General features: G+C 30.1%; 2 protein-coding genes across 3 annotated transcripts in view; both read left to right on the top strand.

Annotated features, from left to right (window-relative positions):
- The window catches only part of kek5 (leucine-rich repeat, immunoglobulin-like domain-containing kekkon 5 protein), a 524,846-nt gene that overhangs the window by 289,060 nt on the left and 210,033 nt on the right, over positions 1-25,753 (top strand). For both annotated transcript variants that reach the window (XM_075300232.1, XM_075300233.1), the window contains one exon: positions 1,586-1,601. The gene's annotated coding sequence lies outside the window, so the exon portion shown is untranslated. The remainder of the gene's footprint in view (positions 1-1,585; positions 1,602-25,753) is intronic.
- On the top strand, positions 7,947-13,121 carry LOC142230852 (uncharacterized). Its single transcript, XM_075301475.1, has one exon. The coding sequence runs from the start codon at positions 7,947-7,949 to the stop codon at positions 13,119-13,121; it is 5,175 nt and encodes a 1,724-aa protein (XP_075157590.1).

The following is a 25,753-nucleotide window of genomic DNA, read 5'->3' as shown; positions in this document are numbered from 1 at the left end:
CAAAACTAGCTTATTCGAAATCCCCTGTTTGATTGGGATTACAATCCCTACTTCTAATATATCCACATCTTTAATACCCTTCAAAGTTTAGCGTAAATTTCTATGCCTGCATTAAATTTCCTCCATCCATTTAGTTGAACAAAACGGTGATCTTAAATGAAATCTTTGCTGTGCTGATGCTACCTCTTTCTATCGTGAAGAGGCTTTTAGGATTTCTTTTTGTATTTCATAAAATATTTTCATGACAACATAAATCTTGGAGATTTTGTGCTCTTAAGTATTGCAGGGACGGACATATGGACTATTTAAGGAATACACACGACTATATTCCGGATCCTCTTAAGTAAATACATCTGTGTATGCCCTAATGGTGTAAATGGAGAGTGTTTGTTTGTGTGTATGTGTGAGTGTGCTTGTGTAATAAATTAAAGATGAAAATATCTTTCGCCAAAATCAAAAAGGAGAAAGCAAAAGCAAGGCAAAATAAATGGTAAAGTGCATCGTTTTGTATAACAGACAGACAGACAGACTGTGTCCAACCTTTTGCGCGACATAAAGGCGCCAAGAAAGAAGCCATATCCAATATCCAACACTTGATGTTGGTTTTCTTGTTGCGGCAACAGGCATTTTCATGGCTTATCATGCCACATGCATCATTATCGTATAGGGTCTACATGAAAAAAAAAAATGTTGTCCTCCTCCATATTTATCCAGCTTCTCCTTGAGTAGGTGAAATTTGTGGCACGATTTATAGTTGTCCTATATTACACTCATCTCTCTCACCCTCTCTTTCTTTATGGATTTGTTGCAAATGTACATAATGTCCTCATGTCCTTGTAAATCCTGCCAATAATAATGCAAGTCTCTTTATTCAAGATTTACGCTCCAATACCAAGCATTGTTGTTATACGCTCAATTTTAATTAAAAATTCGAATCACTCTGTGAAACATTCTTTGCTGGAAAACTGAACAATTTTCGTAATTGTATTGCAAGACGTCAATTGGAAAAAACCTTAATCTTCCCCTATGTAAATGGCTTCATTTTCTTAATCAATTCCCTGCGAATGCATTCATTCATCTGCAAAATTGCAAGAAACTGCCAAAGAGAATAAGACAAGAATAATGATTGCTTTAATCTTTCAATCTTCAAAATTCCCCCTATGATTGCTTTTGCACAGTTGATGGATGAGATAAGTTAATATGGATTTCAGGTGGATTAACCCATATCCGATATCATAAAACAGTGAAACCTTCCATAAATTGGTTACCCATGATCGCCGATTTTTTTTCGTATTTTGGAGGTGTCCAGTTATGGGAAATTAATTTTAATATCTCACGACACTTGTCTACTTTTAAGAAGTAGCCGTGTTTCAGAGTGCAGAACTTTGAGAGGTTTCACTGTAGTTTCTTAGGTCCTCGAGAGAGAGAGAGAGAGAGAGTTAAAAATTATAATAGTTTTTGTTTTGGTTTATAACAATATGTTAATGTGTTTTGTTTATTCCATAATATATTTAATTAATATTTCTTATTTTATTTTGTTTTATTATTATTAAAAATTAATTACACATTTTTTCCTATATTTCAGCTTAACGCAGTTCAAGGTAATTCCCTATTTAATAATTGAATTTATTTATATTAAATTTGCACAATTGTAACCTCCAGCATTATGAATCTGCAAAAGTCCTTTGACCACAGTTGATTCTTGAAAAAAATATATCCAAATGTCAAATGTGCAAAAATAGTATAACCGAATATCAATAAATTTATAATTTATAACAATTTTTGTTGATAAAAAGTTTTATTAATTAAAATTCATGTTTATAATAAAAGAAATCTACACAAACATGACTGTCAGTTTTATTAAGAAAATTAAAAATATAAAATATAATAAACATAAAACAACAAAATCTGATTGGCAAAATTGTATTTCTATAGAAAATTGTGTAAAAATTTTATTTCTGTAAAAAATTTTGTCAGAATTTTATCTCTACAGAATATTTTATCAAAGTTTTATTTCTATAGAAAATTTTGTCAAAATTTTAATTCTAGAGAAAATTTTGTCAAAATTTTATTTCTATAGAAAATTTTGTAAAAATTTTATTTTGTTTTAGAACATTTTCTCATAATTTTGTTTTTATGGAAGATTTTTCTCAAAATTTTATTTCTATAGAAAATGTTATTTTTTAGGATGTTTTGTCAAAAATTTATCTCTAGAGAAAATTTTGTCAAAATTTTATTTCTATAGAAAATTTTGTCAAAATTTTATTTCTATAGAAAATTTTGTCAAAATTTTATTTCTATAGAAAATTTTGTCAAAATTTTATTTCTATAGAAAATTTTGTCAAAATTTTATTTCTATAGAAAATTTTGCCAAAATTGTATCTCTACAGAAAATTTTGTCAAAATTTTATTTGTATAGAAAAAAACTGCCAAACAAAAAAATCTAATTTGGCAAAATTTTATTTCTATAGAAAATTTTGTAAAAATTTTATTTCTGTAGAAAATTTTGTAAAAATTTTATCTCTACAGAATATTTTGTCAACATTTTATTTCTATAGAAAATTTTGTCAAAATTTTATTTTTTTATAACATTTTCTCAAAACTTTGTTTATATAGAAGATTTTCTCAAAATTTTTCTTCAGAAAATCTTATTTCTTTAGGAAATTTTGTCAAAAATTTATCCCTACAAAAAATTTTGTCAAAACTTTATTTCTATAGAAAATTTTGTAAAAATTTTATTTCTGTAGAAAATTATGTCAAAATTTTATTTCTGTAGAAAATTGTGTCAAAATTTTATCTCTACAGAATATTTTGTCAAAATTTTATTTCTATAGAAAATTTTGTATAAATTTTATTTTTTTTAGAACATTTTCTCATAGTTTTGTTTTTATAGAAGATTTTTCTCAAAATTTTATTTCTATAGAAAATGTTATTTCTTTAGGATGTTTTGTCAAAAATTTACCTCTGGAGAAAATTTTGTCAAAATTTTATTTCTATAGAAAATTTTGTCAAAATTGTATCTCTACAGAAAATTTTGCCATAATTGTATCTCTACAGAAAATTTTTTCAAAATTTTATTTCTATGGAAAATTATGTCAAATTTTTATTTCTATGGAAAATTATGTCAAATTTTTATTTCTATAGAAAATTTTGTCAAAATTTTAATTCCAAAGGAATATTTTGTCAAAATTTTAGTTCCAAAGGGAAATTTCGGAAAAAATTGTATTTCAATAGATTTTTTATTTCTATAGAAAATGTTATTTCTTTTGGAAATTTTGTCCAAAATTTATCTCTACAGAAAATTTTGTCAAAATTTTATTTCTATAGGAAATTTGAAAAAATTTTATTTCTGTAGAAAATTTTGTCAAAATTTTATCTCTACAGAATATTTTGTCAAAATTTTATTTCTATAGAAAATTTTGTATAAATTTTATTTTTTATTTAGAACATTTTCTCATAATTTTGTTTTTATAGAAGATTTTTCTCAAAATTTTATTTCTATAGAAAATGTTATTTCTTGAGGATGTTTTGTCAAAAATTTATCTCTAGAGAAAATTTTGTCAAAATTTTATTTCTATAGAAAATTTTGTAAAAATTTTATTTCTATAGAAAATTTTGTCAAAATTTTATTTCTATAGACAATTTTGTCAAAATTTTATTTCTATAGAAAATTTTGTAAAAATTTTATTTCTATAGAAAATTTTGCCAAAATTGTATCTCTACAGAAAATTTTGTCAAAATTTTATTTGTATAGAAAAAAACTGCCAAACATAAATATCTAATTTGGCAAAATTTTATTTCCATAGAAAATTTTGTCAAAATTTTATTTTTTTATAACATTTTCTCAAAACTTTGTTTATATAGAAGATTTTCTCAAAATTTTATTTCTACAGAAAAACTTATTTCTTTAGGAAATTTTGTCAAAAATTTATCTCTACAGAAAATTTTGTCAAAATTTTATTTCTATAGAAAATTTTGTATAAATTTATTTTTTTAGAACATTTTCTCATAATTTTGTTTTTATAGAAGATTTTTCTCAAAATTTTATTTCTATAGAAAATGTTATTTCTTTAGGATGTTTTGTCAAAAATTTACCTCTAGAGAAAATTTTGTCAAAATTTTATTTCTATAGAAAATTTTGTAAAAAATTTTATTTCTATAGAAAATTTTGCCAAAATTGTATCTCTACAGAAAATTTTGTCAAAATTTTATTTGTATAGAAAAAAAAACTGCCAAACAAAAAAATCTAATTTAGCAAAATTTTATTTCTATAGAAAATTTTGTAAAAATTTTATTTCTGTAGAAAATTTTGTAAAAATTTTATCTCTACAGAATATTTTGTCAACATTTTATTTCTATAGAAAATTTTGTATAAATTTTATTTCTATAGAAAATTTTGCCAAAATTGTATCTCTACAGAAAATTTTGCCAAAATTGTATCTCTACAGAGAAATTTGTCAAAATTTTATTTCTATAGAAAATTTTGTCAAAATTTTATTTCTATGGAAAATTATGTAAAATTTTTATTTCTATAGAAAATTTTGTTCAAATTTTAATTTCAAAGGAAAATTTTGTCAAAATTGTAGTTCCAAAGGAAAATTTTGTCAAAATTGTATTTCAATAGAAAATTTGTGAAGTACCTCTTAGTTGGAGAGGAATCTACCATACAGTGAAAGATCTACCATTTTGGGCAGAATTCTACCAACTTTAGCAACCGTGCTCCATACCCAATAAAAGTTAATATTGGAAGAGTTCACCTTTAACAACATTTAAGCGACAATAAAATATTAAAGCACTCCACCATCAAGTGAGGCCAGCGAACAATTGGTTATTGCAGCAAGTCGTCTAGTTTCCGAAAGCAGATCTAGTTTGTATGGACAAAATGTACAAAAAAATCTTTTTTTTTGTCATTATTATATCAAATTACTTAATTTTCAATTTTAAAAAATATTATAAGACAAAGACTGAATAACCTTTTATACTTATACTTGTTATGCCTTTGTTCAAATAATATGTTAATATTGAAATGAAACTCTCGGAACTTCTTTGATTACAAAATTTAGGAAAATATTCGGCTTTGGCTGATTATTGCTTTTTTGGCTGAACTTTATTTTAGTTCATGAAGATTAGTTGATTTTACTTAAATTTTGCACAATATGAGTAAATGTTCCTTATTTGAATAATTTTTTGCTAACTTTAACGACGTGAACTAAAAATGAGAAAAAAAGTTGCATACAAATATAGTGCACAATTTTACTACAAAATAAAATAGTTCATATTTTCCAAAAATGGCAGAAGTTTGCTTAAATTGAGTTCATAAGTCTCTCAAATGAGTAAATTTTACTGAAATTGTACCTGTCTTGAACTTCGTACAGCGCTAAAGATATTTTAACAAGTTTTAAATCCAATTTTTTCTTTTAACATATGAAATTTTCTTAAACAACAGAAAAAAAAATATTTAAAAAAAAATTCTTCAGTTTGACAAAAAGTATTAACTTATTTATAACATGATGCAATTAGAAAACTATTTTAGTTAAAATTTTCTAAAATAAACCCACATTTTCTTCCACGGTGGGTTCACTTTTTTTTGGTGCACCTTCGGCTTCGGCCAAAAAAAAAAAAAAAACGCTTTGCTCTATTTGAAAACTTAAATTCTAGATTTTTTATACCATGACTTAATTTAAATGAAAATAAATTTGAATTATTAAAAAAAAAAACTAATATAACATATACATAAATTTGACTAAATAAAATTAATTTTATTTTGTTATATTAAATTTTAAAATTAAACATTAGTTAAACTAAATTTAATAAAAATAGCAACTAATATAAATGCAATGAAAAACACTAGTTATTAATGGTATGAAATCAATTCTAAATAATATCAATTAAATTTCCTTAAAAAATAAATTAATGTTAATTAATTAATAATTAAAAGTCTGATATGTGAATTTTCGTTTGTCTCTTTATAACAAAAATTAAATTCATTATTGTCTATTCCTTGTTCCGGATTCCTTGTGTAAACTTTCGCTATTCGTTCCATGTGCATTGGTTGTCTCACCTCAGGATCTCACGGAATCTCGTTTTCAGTTCTCACCCAAACAAGTCTTAATTAAAGTTAATAACATTGTGTAATTGTAAAATATACTAAGATGAGCATCTCTGTGGTGTTTTTTGGTGGCTGCTGGCTGCTTTACCGATGTGCTATTGCGAATTCCTGCCACACTCGCTGTTGGATGCCACAAAGGTCATTAACTTGACTTTGTACACAGCCCACATTGGGTGCTGAGCGTTTGTTCTACGTGGTCGTATTACATGCGAACAGAATCCCATCTTCGCACACACACACACACACACATAAACACGCACTCACAATGGCACATCGATGATGACGCTGGTCTGACTTCCTGCTATACGAGTTTTATGATTTCTATGCGACATTATGTCAGTGTGTGAGCCCATGAGCGTATTTGACTTTACTAAACAAGGAGGGGAGAGAGTAAAAATTCTCTAATATTTTTATTTGTATGAATGGTTGATTGGATATGATCAGCTCAGAATTTAGTTTATGGCATCTTTGTAAAATATGTGCATGCATTTGGAGAATATAATAAAACATCGTTCTATGGAGGTGGATGTCATATTCAATTTCAAAAATTAGTTTCCCAAATTTAATGAAAAATAATTTTGAAAAAAATATGAGCTTTCGTTTAATTAAAATTTCTTTATTTTAAAGACATTTGTTGGGGCAGATCGTATTTTATGTCATTTATATTACTTTAATTTATATATTTATTAATTTATTGTTTTTATTTTATTTATTCTTCACTATTTATTTTATTAGTCGTTTAATTGTTCTTTATTTAAATTTTATTTACATCCCTTTAATGTTTCCCCACCCTAATATTTACTTTCAAATTCATTTCGTTTATTTACTTTACTCTCTTTTAGTTCTATGACCTATATTCGTTTTTCGTTTGTTTTCGATCATTTAATGTTACATTAGTTATTATAGTTTGTTTTGGTTTGATCGATCTCTTCCCACTGCTTATGTTGGTCGTGGGTATAGTTGAAGAAAACAACAACAACAACAAAGCATAAATATCGTTTATGCTTTTGCTTGTTATTTGTTTTTCATAATGCTTGCAAATTTGATACATTGGTTGAATGCATGTATGTATGTACATACATACATATCAATAACTGTCATCTTTTGGTTCTTTTCGTGGTTCAGTGGGAAGAGATGATCAAAGTTAAAGTTAGTTGTCGATTATTGTTTGTCACCAACGCGTTGCTCGAATAAAGGAAAACAATGTTTGAACTTGTTATATTAAAACAAATAGAATATTAACTCTTGTTGTTCGGCATAGTTACATTGAAAATAATTATTGTAATAAAACAAATTATTTAAACTGAATTTTTACTCGGTCGTTGGGTTTTTAAAAAGGCAATGTTTGAACGGGTAAAAATATAAAGAAAATCTAAGTTGTTCTACGGGCGACATATCAACTTTGTGGTTCTGTGCAAACATTTTGGCGACCGTGACAGGACGGTCAGTGTTTAAAGTTGAAAATAATTTGTTGTGGAAAAAGGTTTTCGTACATTTGAAGTGGTGTGGGGTATTTCATCATTGTTGTGTTATTCGTGCTTTCGTTGCCCCTACTGCTGATGTTAAATCCTGTTAGTTTTGTACCTTTGGACACCAACTTTAATTGCTGCCGTCGTAATTATTTTGAAAGAAATTCAACTCGGAGTTTCTTAGCAGAATCAAAGTGAATTGTTGTTAGGTAACAATTATAAAGCTTGGCTTGGTGATACATAAAATTCCAATTTAGTGGAAATTAGCGCCATATTTATTGGAAAGCGCTAATTGCAAAATTGTTGTTCCTGAAATATAAGAAACGCAATTTTCTCTTTCGTCGTTGACGTTCTCTTAAGTTTGCAAAATGACGAGAGACGATAATGATGCTTCTGAAGAAGCAAGTGGTGCTGATTTGTCTTCTCTTAAACAGCAACGTAGCTCTATGAAGAGGAATATCAGCAACATGCATAAAAAGGTAGAAAAAGATGGTGCAAAAGTAGATTCCACTATTTTAGAGTGTCGTTTGCAAATTTTGGAATCATACTTCAAACAGTTGTGCCACATCCAAACTCAAATAGAAACACTTAGTCCGGCTGACACATCGAGGAGTGATTTGGAAGAACTTTTCATAACAGCAAAGGCAAAAATATTGGGCCTTCTGAACAAAAGTCGTAGTTCTATACCTGGTGATACTACTTTGATGAATGCTTCAATTGCCGGAATTTCAACACAATCTCGTTTGCCTTCGTTGAAATTGCCTCGTTTTGATGGAAAATATGGCGAGTATAAAAGATTTATTTCGACATTTAACAACATGGTCCATGAAAATCAAACTATTACCCCAGTTGATAAATTCAATTATTTATTGAACTGTCTCAGTGGTCCCGCTTTGGCAGTTGTTGAAGCTTTTCAAGTGTCAGAGGAAAACTACCCGAAAGCACTAACACGGCTCCAGGAACGTTATGACAATAAGGTATTGATTTTTTTGGAACATATCAACACTCTTTTCGATATTCCGAAAATGGCAAAAGGTGATAGCTCATCATTGCGGAATATTATTGACACTGTTTCGGCTGTTCGTGGTTCTTTGTTGTCGCTTGGGTCTGAAGCAGATGTTATGAACGCAATTTTAGTACATTTGGTTTTGAATAAAGTGGATGCAGATACGAAACAGAATTATGATGAAAAACAAGAATATAAATCGTTGCCCTCTTGGGATTGTTGCTATGATGTTTTGAGTCTTCGTTGTCAATTTCTCGAAAGTCATGGAAAAAGGACAGAATTTGGTGAAAAAGCAAAACTTGTCAAGCCCAAGCAAAATTTTAATCGCACTGCCCATACTTTCGTCAATTCAAATCCAAATTGTGTATATTGTAATTCAACTGATCATTATCTGCAAACTTGTTCTTCGTTTTCGGCAATAGCAGTTCCCGATCGTTTTAATTTTGTAAAACGCGGTGGCCTGTGCATTAATTGTCTGCGAAAGGGGCATATGGTTTCAAAATGTCCATCAAAATCACGTTGCAGATTTTGTAATTCAACTCACCACTCAGTGTTGCACATTTTTAGTCCAGACAACTCGGGACAGTCAACCATTTCGAATACTACTACAGTGCAACCTTCAACTAGTAATCAAAATCCAGTTTCGCTTGTGGCTCGCTCATGTAAAAGGGCAATCATTCCGACTGCTGTGGTTCTCATCAAAGATTATTGTGGAACTTTTCAACCGGTAAGAGCTTTACTTGATTCCGGCTCCGAACTCAATTTCATTTCAGAAGAAACTGCAAAAAGGCTTCGGCTTAAATTTCGACCATATTCACAAGAAGTTTCGGGAATTGGAGAAGTTAGAACCAGAATTAAATTTACCGTGTCCGCTACAATAAAATCAAGAATTAGTTCGTTCCAGTGGTCCTCAACTTTTGCTGTTACCCCAACAATTGCATCTGTACAGCCCGGTGAGTACATATATACTTCAAATTGGAAAATTCCCACCGATATACCGTTAGCTGACCCATTGTTTTTCAAACCGCAACATATTGACATTCTTTTGAGTGCTGAAGTATTTTTTGATTTATTACTTGATGGTCGAATTTCTCTTGGATATGGTATGCCAAACCTTACCAATACTGTTTTTGGATACATTGTTGGTGGTATCGCAAGTACTGGTCAAGCGAGATCTAATTTTACATGCAATTTGATGGTCAATTCTTTAGAAGTGGATCTTGATAAAACTCTAAAAAAATTTTGGGAAGTAGAAGAATACGAAAAGAATCCCAATATGTTGTCCGAAGAAGAAGCAGCATGTGAAAATCACTTTGTTGAAAATGTTAAATTAGATTTTGATGGAAGAGTTGTGGTCCGCTTGCCATTTAAAGAAAATCCCAAATGTCTCGGCGATTCGTTCGAAGCTGCTCGAAAACGTTTTTTGTCCCTGGAAAGACGTTTAGATCGTGATCTACAATTGAAGTCAATGTATAAAGAATTCATGGATGAGTATTTGTCCCTGGGTCACATGTCGCTCTATAATCAACCGTTATGTGGTACCTATTACATAATACCACATCATTGTGTTTTGAGACCACAAAGTACTACAACAAAAATTAGAGTTGTATTTGATGCATCTTCTCGTAGTTCGTCAAATAAATCATTGAACGATATTTTGATGGTTGGACCAACAATACAACAAGACCTGATCACCACACTATTTTCGTTTCGTTTACACAAGTATGCTTTTACTGCTGATATTTCTAAAATGTATCGACAATTTCGAATAGATGAAAATGATAGAAAATATCAACTCATATTGTGGAGAAATCAAAAAGATGAACATTTAAAGGTATATCAACTGAATACTGTTACCTACGGTTTATCTGCCGCCCCATTTTTGGCGATTCGTAGTTTGTTTTTCATTGCAGATAAATATTCGCACTCGCATCCTTGTGGTTCTGAAGTTTTGCGCAACGATTTATACGTGGATGATGTACTCACCGGCGCTGACGACCTTGCAACGCTGGCTCAAAAGAAAAACGAGCTAGTAAAAATATTAAGTTTCCATGGCCTTGAGTTAGCAAAATGGAACAGCAATAACATCATGTTCGGTTCAAATCAAGATGCAGAAATCACCATTAAAACAAGTGAAGATGAAGTTGCAAAAGCCTTGGGTATGTCTTGGAAACCCAAGGAGGACGTTTTTACTTACCGATTCGAGTTACCAGATGTGATGAATCCTACAAAAAGATCTGTTTTGTCAATTGTATCAAAAATCTATGACTTGCTTGGACTATTGAGCCCCATTGTCATTCGATGCAAAATACTTCTTCAAGAAATGTGGGTGCAAAACATTGGATGGGATGACCCATTAACTGAACATCTTAAATCATTATGGCTCCAAATTAAATCGGATTTAAATTACATACATAAAGTTGAAGTCCCCAGGTATGTTTTAACCTCAAATGATACTCTTGGAGAAATTCACGGATTTGCTGACGCCTCGCAACGAGCATATGGTTGTTGTATTTACTATCGAGTTTGTCTTAAGGGAGAATACAAAACGACCCTTTTAATTGCAAAATCCAAAGTGGCCCCAATTAAGGCACAATCACTACCACGGCTCGAATTGTGCGCAGCAGTATTGCTGAATAACACATGGCTCAAAATACAACCAAAAATTTCAAGTTTTGTCTCATCGATATATTTTTGGACTGATTCCAAAATCGTACTACAATGGCTTAAATTACATTCGTCGACGTTGAATTGTTTTGTGGCAAATCGTATTTCTGAACTACAGGAGAAAACAAGAAATGTTAGCTGGAGACACGTCCCTTCGAAGAGTAACCCTGCTGATGTGGTTTCGCGTGGATGTAGCGCGGAGGAAATTTCTAATACCATTTGGTTTAGTGGCCCTTCGTTTTTGGAAGAAGATATTACAAAATGGCCCGGAACTGAAGAACAATTGAACATCGAAATTCTCGAACGTAGAAAGGCAGCTGTTTTTGTGGCAAATTCATCAGAAGTCAACATCATAGATGACCTTCTCGATAAGCATTCTTCCTATATTAAATTTATTAGAATAATTGCTTATATTTTTCGTATATTCAACAGATGTCCTGCTAAGAAAGATGTGAATATTTCTGATGTAATTCATTTGTCCCCAGATGAATTAGAAGAAGGTTTTTGGAGAATTGTGGCTCACATCCAGATGTGGTGTTTTGGTGCCGATATCAAATCACTGAGTAATGGTGGTCTGGTAAACCCATCGCTTCAAAAACTTTCACCATTTGTACATGAGATGACACTTGGAGCAACCACAGTCAAAATTCTTCGTGTTGGTGGTCGTTTGTCCCAAGCGCCCATTCCATATGATGCAAGATTTCCAGCACTATTACCAAAAGACCATCGCTTCGTTAAATTGTATATTGAGCATGTTCATCGCTCACATTTACACGCTGGAGCAAAAGTGTTGTTGGGACTATTGCGCCAGAAAATATGGATTGTAAACGCCAGAGATGTTGTACGCAAAGTTGTTCGCAATTGCGTTCATTGTTTTCATTACAAACCGAAATTGATGGAACAGTTGATGGGAAATTTGCCATCAGATCGACTTCGAGCTCAACGCCCATTTTTGATTGCTGGTGTTGATTTTTGTGGTCCATTCATGACGTCGTACCGTATCCGAGGAAAAGTGCCTTATAAAACATACATAGCTGTATTTGTGTGTTTCATTTCCAAGGCAGTTCATTTAGAACTAGTTTCGGACCTATCGACAAACAATTTCATCTTGTGTCTCAAAAGATTTGTTGGAAGACGTGGCATACCCCAAAAGTTGTATTGCGACAACGCCACTAATTTCGTTGGAGCACGTAACCAAATCAAAGAATTAAAAGAAAGTCTTTTTCGAGATGATGTGGTCCACGACATGAAATCACTTTGTTGTCAACTTGGTTTCGAATTTTGTTTTATACCTCCCCGTGCCCCACATTTTGGCGGACTGTGGGAAGCAGCCGTCAAATCTACAAAAACGCTACTTATAAAGAACGTTGGCAAAGCATATCTTACTTTCGAAGAGCTACAAACAGTCATAATTGACGTTGAGGCAATTTTAAATTCGCGCCCCATCGCTCCAATATCAAACGATCCCAATGATGGTGAAGCCCTAACGCCTGGTCATCTGCTTATTGGTTCTTCATTGGTTGCAGTTCCCGATAAACATATCGATTCATCCCAATCATCATTATTGTCTCGGTGGCAAAGGGTCTCATTTTTGAAACAACAATTTTGGCAAATGTGGTCCCGAGATTATATGCTATCTTTACAACAAAGGTCAAAGTGGTTCAAAGACAATAACAACATAAAAGAAGGGCAACTAGTTCTAATACATGAAGACAACACTCCGCCACAACAATGGTTACTAGCTCGTGTTACAAAACCTATTCTAGGCCGTGATGGAAAGGTTCGTGTGGTTGAACTGAAAACTAAATCTGGAATTTGTACTCGGCCAATTCACAAAGTGGCTCCCCTACCAAATAATGAAGAGGTTTGAAACATGGAGGTTTCAACGGCGGGAGAATGTTGGGGCAGATCGTATTTTATGTCATTTATATTACTTTAATTTATATATTTATTAATTTATTGTTTTTATTTTATTTATTCTTCACTATTTATTTTATTAGTCGTTTAATTGTTCTTTATTTAAATTTTATTTACATCCCTTTAATGTTTCCCCACCCTAATATTTACTTTCAAATTCATTTCGTTTATTTACTTTACTCTCTTTTAGTTCTATGACCTATATTCGTTTTTCGTTTGTTTTCGATCATTTAATGTTACATTAGTTATTATAGTTTGTTTTGGTTTGATCGATCTCTTCCCACTGCTTATGTTGGTCGTGGGTATAGTTGAAGAAAACAACAACAACAACAAAGCATAAATATCGTTTATGCTTTTGCTTGTTATTTGTTTTTCATAATGCTTGCAAATTTGATACATTGGTTGAATGCATGTATGTATGTACATACATACATATCAATAACTGTCATCTTTTGGTTCTTTTCGTGGTTCAGTGGGAAGAGATGATCAAAGTTAAAGTTAGTTGTCGATTATTGTTTGTCACCAACGCGTTGCTCGAATAAAGGAAAACAATGTTTGAACTTGTTATATTAAAACAAATAGAATATTAACTCTTGTTGTTCGGCATAGTTACATTGAAAATAATTATTGTAATAAAACAAATTATTTAAACTGAATTTTTACTCGGTCGTTGGGTTTTTAAAAAGGCAATGTTTGAACGGGTAAAAATATAAAGAAAATCTAAGTTGTTCTACGGGCGACATATCAACTTTGTGGTTCTGTGCAAACAACATTAATATATTGTGTAAATTCTGAGTCTCTTTAGTGTAAAGTTGTCTGTTTGTATATTTTTCCAGTTAAAACTTGCAAGAGAGTAAGAATGGATTTTACTATCTTTGTTAAAATTAAGAGAAATGTACGAGAACACCACTAATTGACATTGTCAAATATATTGTACATTATTTGTTTATGAGAACAGCTATTAATTTCGTGCTACCTTTTGTAAGTTTTTAGTGAGAAAAAAATCTCCTACAAAAACTTGCCACTTCTCTATTTATTAAATATTAAATTTGAACTCTTTCTCTGGCTTTCTTTTGCTGGAGTTTTGGTGTAAAAAAACGACTTCCATTAAAAGTTTTTCATAATTATCATAAATTATTGGGTATTCGAAAGGAACGATTGTCAATGATTCAAATTTTAAATTAAACTCAAAAAAAAAAAAAAAAAATCTAAAATAAAACCTTTCTACGCCCATGCGCATGTGTTGTATCTCTTGTTGGGACCATCAGGGAACCAGTATTTATCTCCAGCCCCTAGTGTGTGCGTATGCTGCTCACAAAGGAATTACTGGCAACATGTAACGAACCAGTCATCCAACAAATGTTGCATTCAATGGATAGACAACAGCCGGCATACTGCAGTTGAGGAATATATAAAAAAATCAGTAATGCTAAAAATACCAAAATAATCTGCCAAAGGGTTATGAAAGTTGGACATTATATAAATAAATAGAAATTAAAGAGAAAATGTAGAAAGTGGGAAAACCCGAAAATGTATGAATGATTTTTTTCAATATTTTAAAGAACCTTAAGATTCGAAAACCCTTTAGAATTAACAACTAAGTGTTTTATGGAAAAATTACCTACCTCGTGCGAAAATTGGTCTATTGTTCGTTGTTAAAATAACGAAAATTTAATTTCAGTTTTGAGAGTTTTAAATACTATTTATAAAGTTCTTACCTTTTCATAAAAGCTAAAATGGACTTAAAGTAAAGAAAAAAAAATCATTGGCGCCAAATCATTACCATATTATGATTAATAGTTCATTCTTTGTATTTTTGAGAATTGTAAGAAAATTTTCTTATGCTTTAGGTAGCATGGAACTTATTTGTTGATTTTTAATGGAAAAAATATATTTATACGAAAATATATGCCGAAAATAAAAACAATGCATGACATACAAAAATAATTTTTTAGAAAAATATTTGATAAAAAAAATTGCTGCTGGTAAGATTTGAACCTGCGTTTCTTATTTTTTCGTTCATACTAATAAAGAACATCTCGAGAAGCAATTAGAGTGTTATTCCTTGGTGTCGTATTACGATCATATCACAAACATTTGAATTGACCTTTCGACGCTTTATATTCAATGGCGTTTGTGGCTGAGTGTGCTAAGGCGTTCTGTTATGGTGCCAGCAAACCCAGGTCGGAGAGAACAAATTTTTCAAATTGTAAAAATTAGATAATAGGAAAATAATTGTGTAATAAAACATATGGACGAAAAAAAAGTGAAATTGGTTGAAAAAAAAATTTGTTTTCTTTCGCTTTTTAAATTTCTTCATTCAAATTAACTTCCAGGGCACAAGTTCTAATGCAATGCAAAGGATCCAAAAAGGGAGTACTTCCGTTCTATGACAAGCCCATGTAAAATTCATTGGAGATGATCCAAGTTTGCACTACTTCCGGATCACAGATTGGGGATCCAAACTATTTTTTTGAAGCTTTTTTTGCTGGGATTTTAATTACAATCCCAGCAAAAAAGCGTCGCCAAAAAAGTAATGAAAATGTTCTTTTTGGATCCGGAAGTGGTGCAAAATTGACACAGAAGCGATGATAGGCTTGTCATAGGACGGAAGTTCTCTATTTCAATAGCCGGTGCACTGAATTTGCCTCACTTCTTTAGTGTGATCCGAATTCAATGTTTTGGCTGTAAATTAAAAAATTCTGTGATATTTTGTCAAATAAATAATATTTTATTTTATTATTTATTATTTATTTTATATTTTATAATTTTTAATGAATTCTAACGCCTGTCTGAAATGTCTAACCTCAAATATTTTCAAAAATTCACAATTTTTTTAAGATTGGATTTAGCATTTCGTTAATATTCAAATAATTTGTAAAATTTTATGAATTCTGAAACTGTTTTTTGTTTTTAACCAATTTGAACTAAAAAAAAGTTAAAATTACCCATTAAAAATATGAAAAAAGCATGTTATAAAAAATTGAATGAATGGAACTTCCTATGTAATTAAAATAAAGAACATCATTGGGAGTACATTTTCTGGAAGTGCTTTTAAAGTTGTGCCTTTGGAACAACTTCCAAATGTTTTTGCTGGGATGTTAATTATTCCTATAAAATTTTTTATTGAGTAAAACACATTTCCACCTAAAAAAAAATAATTGAAAACTATGCTCGTAGATAGGTTAGGTTAGGTTGGGTATAGTGACAGCCCGATATGTCAGGCTCACTTAACATAGACTATTCAGTCCATTGTGATATCACAGTGATGAACTTCACTCTTAAGCTCAATAACAAGGGACCTCTTTTTATAGCCGAGTTCGAACGGCGTTCCACATTGCAGTGAAACCACTTAGAGAAGCTTTGAAACACTCAGAAATGTCACCAGCATTACTGAGGTGTGATAATCCACCACTGAAAACCTTTTTGGTGTTTGGTCGAAACTGGGGTTGAACCCACGACCCTGTGTATGCAAGGTGGACATGCTAACCAGTTAATTAGTTGATCCAATTAATTTCTAATTGAAATTTCTTCAAACTCCAAAATGATAATATCAATCATTAAACAAGTAAGGAAGGTCTAAAGTCGGGCGGGGCCGACTATATTATACCCTGTAGATCTAAATTTTCGATACCATATCACATCCGTTAAATGTGTTGGGGGCTATATATAAAGGTTTGTCCCAAATACATACATTTAAATATCACTCGATCTGGACAGAATTTGATAGACTTCTACAAAATCTATAGACTCAACATTTAAGTCGGCTAATGCACTAGGGTGGAACACAATGTTAGTAAAAAATATGGGAAACATTTAAATCTGAAGCAATTTTAAGGAAACTCCGCAAAAGTTTATTATTGATTTATCGCTCGATATATATGTATTAGAAGCTTAGGAAAATTAGAGTCAGTTTTACAACTTTTCTACTAAGCAGTGGCGATTTAACAAGGAAAATTTTGGTATTTTGACCATTTTTGTCGAAATCAGAAAAACATATATATGGGAGCTATATCTAAATCTGAACCGATGTCAACCAAATTTGGCACGCATAGCAACAATGCTAATTTTACTCCCTGTGCAAAATTTCAACTAAATCGGAGTTAAAAATTGGCCTCTGTGGTCATATGAGTGTAAATCGGGCGAAAGCTATATATGGGAGATATATCCAAATCTGAACCGATTTCAACCAAATTTGGCACGCATAGTTACAATGATAAGTCTACTCCCTATGCAAAATTTCAACTAAATCGGAGTTAAAAATTGGCCTCTGTGGTCATATGAGTGTAAATCGGGCGAAAGCTATATATGGGAGATATATCCAAATCTGAACCGATTTCAACCAAATTTGGCACGCATAGTTACAATGCTAATTCTACTCCCTATGCAAAATTTCAACTAAATCGGAGCAAAAAATTGGTCTCTGTGGGCAACTGAGTGTAAATCGGGCGAAAGCTATATATGGGAGCTATATCTAAATCTGAACCGATTTGGCTGATATTTTGCAAGTTTTTCGAGACTCATAAAATATTCGGATGTACGGAATTTGAGGAAGATCGGTTGATATACACGCAAATTATGACCAGATCGGTGAAAAATATATATGGCAGCTATATCTAAATCTGAACCGATTTTTTCCAAAATCAATGGGGATCGTCTTTGAGCCGAAACAGGACCCTATACCAAATTTTAGGACAACCGGACTAAAACTGCGAGCTGTACTTTGCACACAAAAATACACCAACAGACAGACAGACAGACGGACAGACAGACAGACAGACAGACAGACAGACAGGCGGACATCGCTAAATCGACTCAGAATTTAATTCTAAGCCGATCCGTATACTAAAAGGTTGGTCTATGATTACTCCTTCTTGGCGTTACATACAAATGCACAAACTTATTATACCCTGTACCACAGTAGTGGTGAAGGGTATAAAAATTAATTGATACAATTTGTGATTGGATTTTGTTTTAATTAAAAAATTAGTTGAATTAATGAAATTTTTACAAGATTTTTAAGTTCATCGACCTTAATCTGATTATTAACTTTGTTGTATATATTTTTACAATAAATATTTGATTGTCCAAAATTACAATTTTAACTGAACCCACAAAAAGATTTTTTCCAAAAATTGTGAAAATTGGAGCATCGGTACCAGTCCTGTGACAGGTCCGTCATTTTCAATTTTCACCAATTTCCCGTAAGGTGTTCATTAGGAGATGTTTTCAGAGAAGATTATAGTATGCGTCCCGTCATGGTGGGCTTTTAAGATTCGGCAGAGCCAAATTGGTGGCCGTTTATAATGAAAATTTATATCAAAGATTAATTGATTCAATTAAAAATTAAAGAAAACATAGGAATCAATTCATTTGGGAGCCACCGTGGTGCAATGGTTAGCGTGCCCGCCTTGCATACACAAGGTCGTGGGTTCGATACCTGCTACGACCGAACACCAAAAAGTTTTTCAGCGGTGGATTATCTCACCTCAGTAATGCTGGTGACATTTCTGAGGGTTTCAAAGCTTCTCTAAGTGGTTTCACTGGAATGTGGAACGCCGTTCGGACTCGGCTATAAAAAGGAGGTCCCTTGTCATTGAGCTTAACATGGAATCGGGCAGCACTCAGTGATTAGAGAGAAGTTCACCACTGTGGTATCACAATGGACTGAATAGTCTAAGTGAGCCTGATACATCGGGCTGCCACATAACCTAACCTAACCTATCTGGCGTTTTCTTTTCAATGGCTCTATTAACCATGTTCCTTAATCTATATCTGTCCATAAAGCTCGAAAAATAATTGTATAATTAGATATAATGCATTTGGACGTCAATTGTCTGTTTCGGTATCAGGCTAACATGAAATATATTAATTGATTCAATTAAAAGCTAAAAAAAAAAAAAATATGAATCAATTCAGTTTTAATGGGATATTTGTTTTTCTAATTCTAGTTTAAAACAGACTAATTATATTTTATTCTTATTAAGTTGTTGCGATGGGAATCAATTAAGCAACTTTTGTGTGAATGCCCTGCTTAAATGTATAAATCGTTAGAAGCCTTGCGAATACAAGTGCTTAAATGTTTTTAAAAATTTTCAAATGTGTCAAAGTCCTGTATTTCTGTGGGATTGGTTTAAAATAATCGGCTCCAGCCAGATTTAGCCTTTTCTTACGTTTTTTTTTTTTTGAAATTTATGTTAGGATATTTGATCATATTATCTCCAAAAGGGTACCATAGGACGATAAATGACAAGGATTTGTGAATTTTCTCCATTTTTCAAGAAGAGACACAAAAGCTATAGTTTAGATGGCCTACCTCCCACAAAAACTTTGCATAATTTATGGTCTAAATGAAATATAGGCAAATTAAGTGTAATATAGGTCACTTTTGTTAACCCTGTAGTTTTGTATATTTTGGCTTATTTATGGAAGTTTATATCTTGTGTTTTTTGGTTGTATGTACAAACATTGGGATAGCCTACAAGAGTGTGTGTGTTTGTATTTATTTTTTTATATATTGGGATGTTTACATATGCAGCAAAACATCGTTTTAAAATATTCCGTATACAAATTCCAATAAAAAGAAATAACAACAAGCAAGAAAAATGTTTAAGCCTAAAAACCATGTTCTACATGGATAAGAAAATATGGACAAAACACTTAAATGGTAATGATACTATTTTGAAGTGATACTCAAATTTTGTTTAAATTATACAAAATATAGGCTTATACTCGTACAATCGAGAAGAACATATTTTAAAATAAAGGGGAATTTCATATGGCTAAAATTTCCTGCCAAAGGAATATTTTTTTTTTGTTTGGGCGTAGACTAATTTTGTCATTCCGTTTGTAACACATCAAACCCGGCTACACTGAAAAAAAAAAGCATACTCGGTCCAAAGATTTTGTCTTTACTTTAAAAAATTCCGAGCCAAAGAAGCGGAGAATACAAGTAAGGATAATTTTAAGACACAATTCTCTTTTAAATTTAGGTTTTGTGTACTTGCTTCTAGGAAGCAAATTTTAATTTTTCGCTTTCTCAGCTTTTTTTCTTCATATGCTATCAAAGTCCTTTAAAAACGAGTTTACGGCAACTTTATTTTCCAAATTAGGACTCGACTTCCAGTAGAAATTATGCAATGTTTGAAGTAAAAAACTTCTTTAAAATAAAGTTTTGAAAAACATGTCCTATATTTGAACGATTTTTTGCTTTGTAGTCAATATGCAAAAAGACAACAAATTTAAAGACAATTTCATTAAATTTAAAGAATTTTTCTGAATTATTAAAGTCAAGTTGACCTTAGCCTATAAATTTTTTCTTTCATGTTAAGATACCCATTTTTAAGTCAAATCACATAATTATAAGGACAATACGACTTCATTGAAAAGTTTATCGATTTTTGGACAAGGAAAATAACTTTATTTTAGAAAAATGCGTCTTCTATGCTAAGCAAAATTTGTATTCGTATTTTAAAGACATGAAATCTTTGACCTCACGACAATATTTTTTTCAGTGTATAAAAAGGAGATCCCTTGTCATTGAGCTAACAATGGAATCGGGCAACACTCAGTGAAAAGAATGAAGGTCGCCACGGTAGTATCACAATCGACTGAATAGTCTAAGTGAGCCTGAAATATCGGGCTGCCACTATCTATCCTAATCTAACACAATATTGGCTTCAGGCCCCATACATTTTCTATTCTGATCGTGATAAAATTCTGAGTCGATTTGGAGATGTCCGTCCGCCCACCCGTCTTTTCAAATCACACGAACATCGTTACGAAACAAGCTATCGACTTGAATCTTGGCAGATATTATTGATGCAGGTTAGTATTTGGTATTGATATAGGTCGGATCGTATTGCAAATGGGCCATATCGGACCACTGTTAGGTATAAACCGATAACCAGATTTTCCTTCCAGAGCCCCTAGGGAAAGCGAATTTCATCCGATGCGTTTGAATTTGGTACGTGATGTTAGCATATGCTCTCTAATAACCATGCAAAACTTGATCAATAACAGTTTATCAAAATATTGGTCTCAGACCACGGTTGCCACTCGTGCTAAACATAATCTACAACATTTGAAGAAAATTTTACCAAAAATCTACTAAAATAAGTTTTTGATCATATTTTTGTGATTGGTATAAATTTTTTTTTATTCGAAAAAAAATGGTTTATATTGAATTTACAGAACATCCCAGCAAAAAAAGCGACGCCAAAAAGTAGTGAAAATGTGCTTTTTGGATCCGGAAGTGGTGCAAGCGATCAATTTAACATGAGCTTGTCATAGGACGGATGTCCTCCATTTCCACAGCCGTTGCACTGAATTTGCTTCATTTCTTAAGGTGTGAGACGAATTCAGTGCTTTGGATGTAAATTAAAAAAAAAATTGTGATATTTTGCCAAATGAATATTTTTTATAAATTATTATGATTTTTAATGTATTCTAACCTTTGTTCAAAAGTTTTGACCTCAGATATTTCCAAAAATTCGCAATTTTTCTAGTATGATTTTAGCATTTTTGTGACAACATTTTGTACCATTTTATTAATCCTTACTCTGTTTTTAACCTATTTGAAACAAAAAAAGTTAAAATTATCCTTTAAAAATATGAAAAAAGCTAGTTATAAAGAATTGAATTAAAAGAACTTCCAGTGTAGTTAAAATAAAGAACATCTATGGAGGAAACTTTTTGGAAGTGCTTTTAAAGTTGTGCCCTTAGAAGTACTTCCAAGTTTTTTTGCTGGGATATTGTTAAAATTTTATTTCTGTAGAAGATTTAGTCATAATGTTATTCTATAGAAAATTTTGTAAAATTTATTTTTCTATAGAAAAATTTGTCAAATTTATTTATTTTTTTTTATAGAAAATTTGGCCATAATTTTATTTCTATAGAAAATTTTGTCAAACTTTTATATCTACAGAAAATTTTGTTAAAATTTTATTTCTATAGAAAAATTTTGTCAAAATTTTATTTCTATAGAAAATTTTGTCAAATTTTTAATTCTATAAAAAATTGTGTCAAAATGTTATTTCTATAGAAAATTTTGAAAAAATTTTAATTCTATAAAAAATTGTATCAAAATTTTATTTCCAAATAAAAATGTTATCAAAATTTTAGTTATATAGAAAATTTTGTCAAAATTTTATTTCTATAGAAAATTTTATCAAAATTTCATTTCTATAGAAAATTTTGTTCAAAATTTTATTCCATATAAAAATGTTGGTGTAAATTCTATATAAAATTGTTTGCTATAGAAAATTCTGTCAAAATGCTGTTTCTGTAGAAAATTTGGTCAACATTTTATTTCTGTAGAACATTTGGTCAAAATTTTATATCTATAGAAAATTTTTTCAAAGTTTTATTTCTATAGAAAATTTTGTCAAAATTTTAATTCTATAAAAAATTGTGTCAAAATTTTATTTCTATAGAAAATTTATTTCAAAATTTTATTTCTATAGAAAATTTTGTCAACATTTTATATCTATAGAAAATTTTGACAAAATTTTAATTCTATAAAAAATTGTGTCAAAATGTTATTTCTATATAAAAATTTTATTTGTATAGAAAATTTTGTCAAAATTTTATTTCTATAGAAAATTCTGTCAAAATTTTATTTCTGTAGAACATTTGGTCAAGATTTTATATCTGTAGAACATTTGGTCAAGATTTTATATCTATAGAAAATTTTTTTAAAGTTTTATTGCTATAGAAAATTGTGTCAAAATTTTAATTATATAAAAAATTGTGTCAAAATTTTATTTCTATAGAAAATATTGTCAACATTTTATTTCTATGGAACATTTGTGAAAATTTTATTTCAATACAAAATTTTATTAAAATTTTATTTCATTCGTTTTGTTGTAGTTGTTTTTTTTTTTCTTTAATCATTGTTGTTGTTTTTTAAAACCATGCATTGACTAAACTACAAGTTAGCTTAACCAACAGAGGAAAAGAATGTTTGTCAAATTTATTTGGGCAAAGCCCTATAGACTGCAAGATGATTGGATGGACGCACGTTTCGGAAATACCACATTGCTCATCAGCATCCTCTACTTGCAGCAAAACTATCAACCAATTATCAGAATAAATTCAGGCAGTTCATTAAACCTATTTTTGCTATAGAAAATTCTTTCAAATTTTTTTTTCTGTAGAACATTTGGTCAAAATTTTATATCTACAGAAAATTTTGCTTTTTTATTTCTATAGAAAATTTTTGTCAAAATTTTATTCCATATAAAAATGTTGGTGTAAATTCTATATAAAAATTTTTGCTATAGAAAATTCTGTCAAAATGCTGTTTCTGTAGAACATTTGGTCAAAATTTTATTTCTGTAGGACATTTGGTCAAAATTTTGTATCTATAGAAAATTTTGTTAAAATTTTATTTTTATAGAAAAATTTTGTCAAAATTTTTATGTGTATAGAAAATTTTGTCAAAATTTTAATTCTATAAAAAATTGTGTCAACATTTTATTTCTGTAGAAAAATTTGCCAACATTTTATTTCTATGGAACTTTTGTGAAAATTTTATTTCTATAAAAAATTTTATTAAAATTTTAATTCTATAAAAAATTGTGTCAAAATTTTATTTCTATAGAAATGTTGTCAACATTTTATTTCTATGGAACATTTGTGAAAATTTGATTTCTATAAAAAAAATTTATTAAAATTTTATTTCTAAATAAAAATTTTATCAAAATTTTATTTGTATAAAAAGTTTTGGTAAAAATGTTATTTCTATATAAAAATTTTGGTCAAAATTCTATATAAAAAATTTTGCTATAGAAAATTCTGTCAAAATTTTATGTCTGTAGACGATTTAGTCATAATCTTATTTCTATAGAAAATTTTATAAAATTTCTTATTCTATAGAAAAATTTGTCAAATTTAGTTTTTATAGAAAATTTTGTCAAAATTTTATTTCTATAGAAAAATGTTGTCAAAACTTTATTTCTATAGAATTTTGTCAAAATTTTATTTCTATATAAAAATTTTGGTTAAAATTCTATATAAAAATGTTTGCTATAGAAAATTCTGTCAAAATTTTATTTCTGTAGAACATGTGGTCAAAATTTTATTTTTATAGAAAAATTTGTGAACATTTTATTTCTATAGAAAATTTTCTAAAATTTCTTTTTCTATAGAAGATTTTGTCAACGTTGTTTCTGTAGAAAATAGTGCCAAAATTTTCTACAGAAACTTTTATTTGTATAGAAATTTTTGTCAAAATTTTATTTCTATATAAAAATTTTGGTCAAAATTCTATATAAATTTATTTGCTATAGAAAATTCTGTCAAAATTTTATATCTGTAGAACATTTGGTCAAAATTTTATTTTTATAGAAAATTTTGTCAAAGTTTTATTTCTGAAGAAAAATTTTGTAAAATTTCTTTTTCTATAGAAGATTTTGTCAACGTTTTTTCTGTAGAAAATTTTGTCAAAATTTTATAGTTTTTTGTTAGTTTTAGTTTTTCTATAGAAAATTTTGGTCGAAATTGTATTTCGATATAAAAATATTTGGTCAAAATTTTATTTAAGATGTAGGTCGGTCGGATGGTAGTACAAATGGGCCTTATCAGACCACTGATATAAAGCGATCCCCAGATTTGCATTTGGGAGCTTCTTGGGGGAGTAAACATCACCCGTTAAATTTTATATATAAGCTCACTCCCAAGATTTTGCTCTGGAGCCTCATGATGTAACAAATTTAATCGGATTTAATTATCATGCGAAAATTAGTTCGTATTGGTTCTTCATTATTAATAGACTCCTCTATAATAACCGATCAAGAACCCAGCAAAAAAAGCGTCGCCAAAAAAGTAATGAAAATGTTCTTTTTGAATCCGGAAGTGGTGCAAAATTGACGCAGAAGCGATGAATTTAACATGGGCTTGTCATAGGACGGAAGTCCTCCTTTTCAACAGCCGCTGCACTGAATTTGCATCACTTCTTTAGGTGTGATCCGAATTCAATGTTTTGGATGTAAATAAAAAAATTCTGTTATATTTTGCCAAATCAATAATTTTTATAATTTTTTTTTATAATTTTAATGGATTCTAACGCTTGTCGGAAACGTTTGACTGCAAATATTTTCAAAAATTCACAATTTTTTCAGATTGGAATTAGTATTTTTTTCGACAAAATTTAAATGATTTCTACCATTTTATTAATTCTTACTCTGTTTTTAACCTATTTGAAACAAAAAAAGTTAAAAATAACCATTAAAAGTATGAAAAAAACCAAGTTATAAAAAAATTAATTAAAAGAACTTCCTGGGTAGTTAAAATAAAGAACATCATTGGGAGTACATCTTCTGGAAGTGCTTTTGAAGTTGTGCCTTTGGAAGAACTTCCAATTTTTTTTTGCTGGGAACTTAAGTGGCTTATATATGTTACAGTGAAACTTCCCCATTGTGGACACTCTGAAAAGATAACAAAAGTGGACGATTTTCGTAACGCATTAAAATTAACCTCTCATAAGAAGACACCTCCCAAATGTGGACAAAATATAGGCAAACGATCCATACACAGAAAAAAATTTCCGTAGTTAAACTAACGCTAAATTTAACTTATTTTTAT

This window comes from Haematobia irritans, chromosome 3, assembly GCF_050003625.1.
Source record: "Haematobia irritans isolate KBUSLIRL chromosome 3, ASM5000362v1, whole genome shotgun sequence".
NCBI lineage: Eukaryota > Metazoa > Arthropoda > Insecta > Diptera > Muscidae > Haematobia > Haematobia irritans.
This window is presented reverse-complemented; position numbering and strand designations above follow the sequence as displayed.

Excerpts from the sequence above, each read along its gene's own strand:
- LOC142230852 (XM_075301475.1), top strand. The coding sequence starts at position 7,947 with ATGACGAGAGACGATAATGATGCTTCTGAAGAAGCAAGTGGTGCTGAT.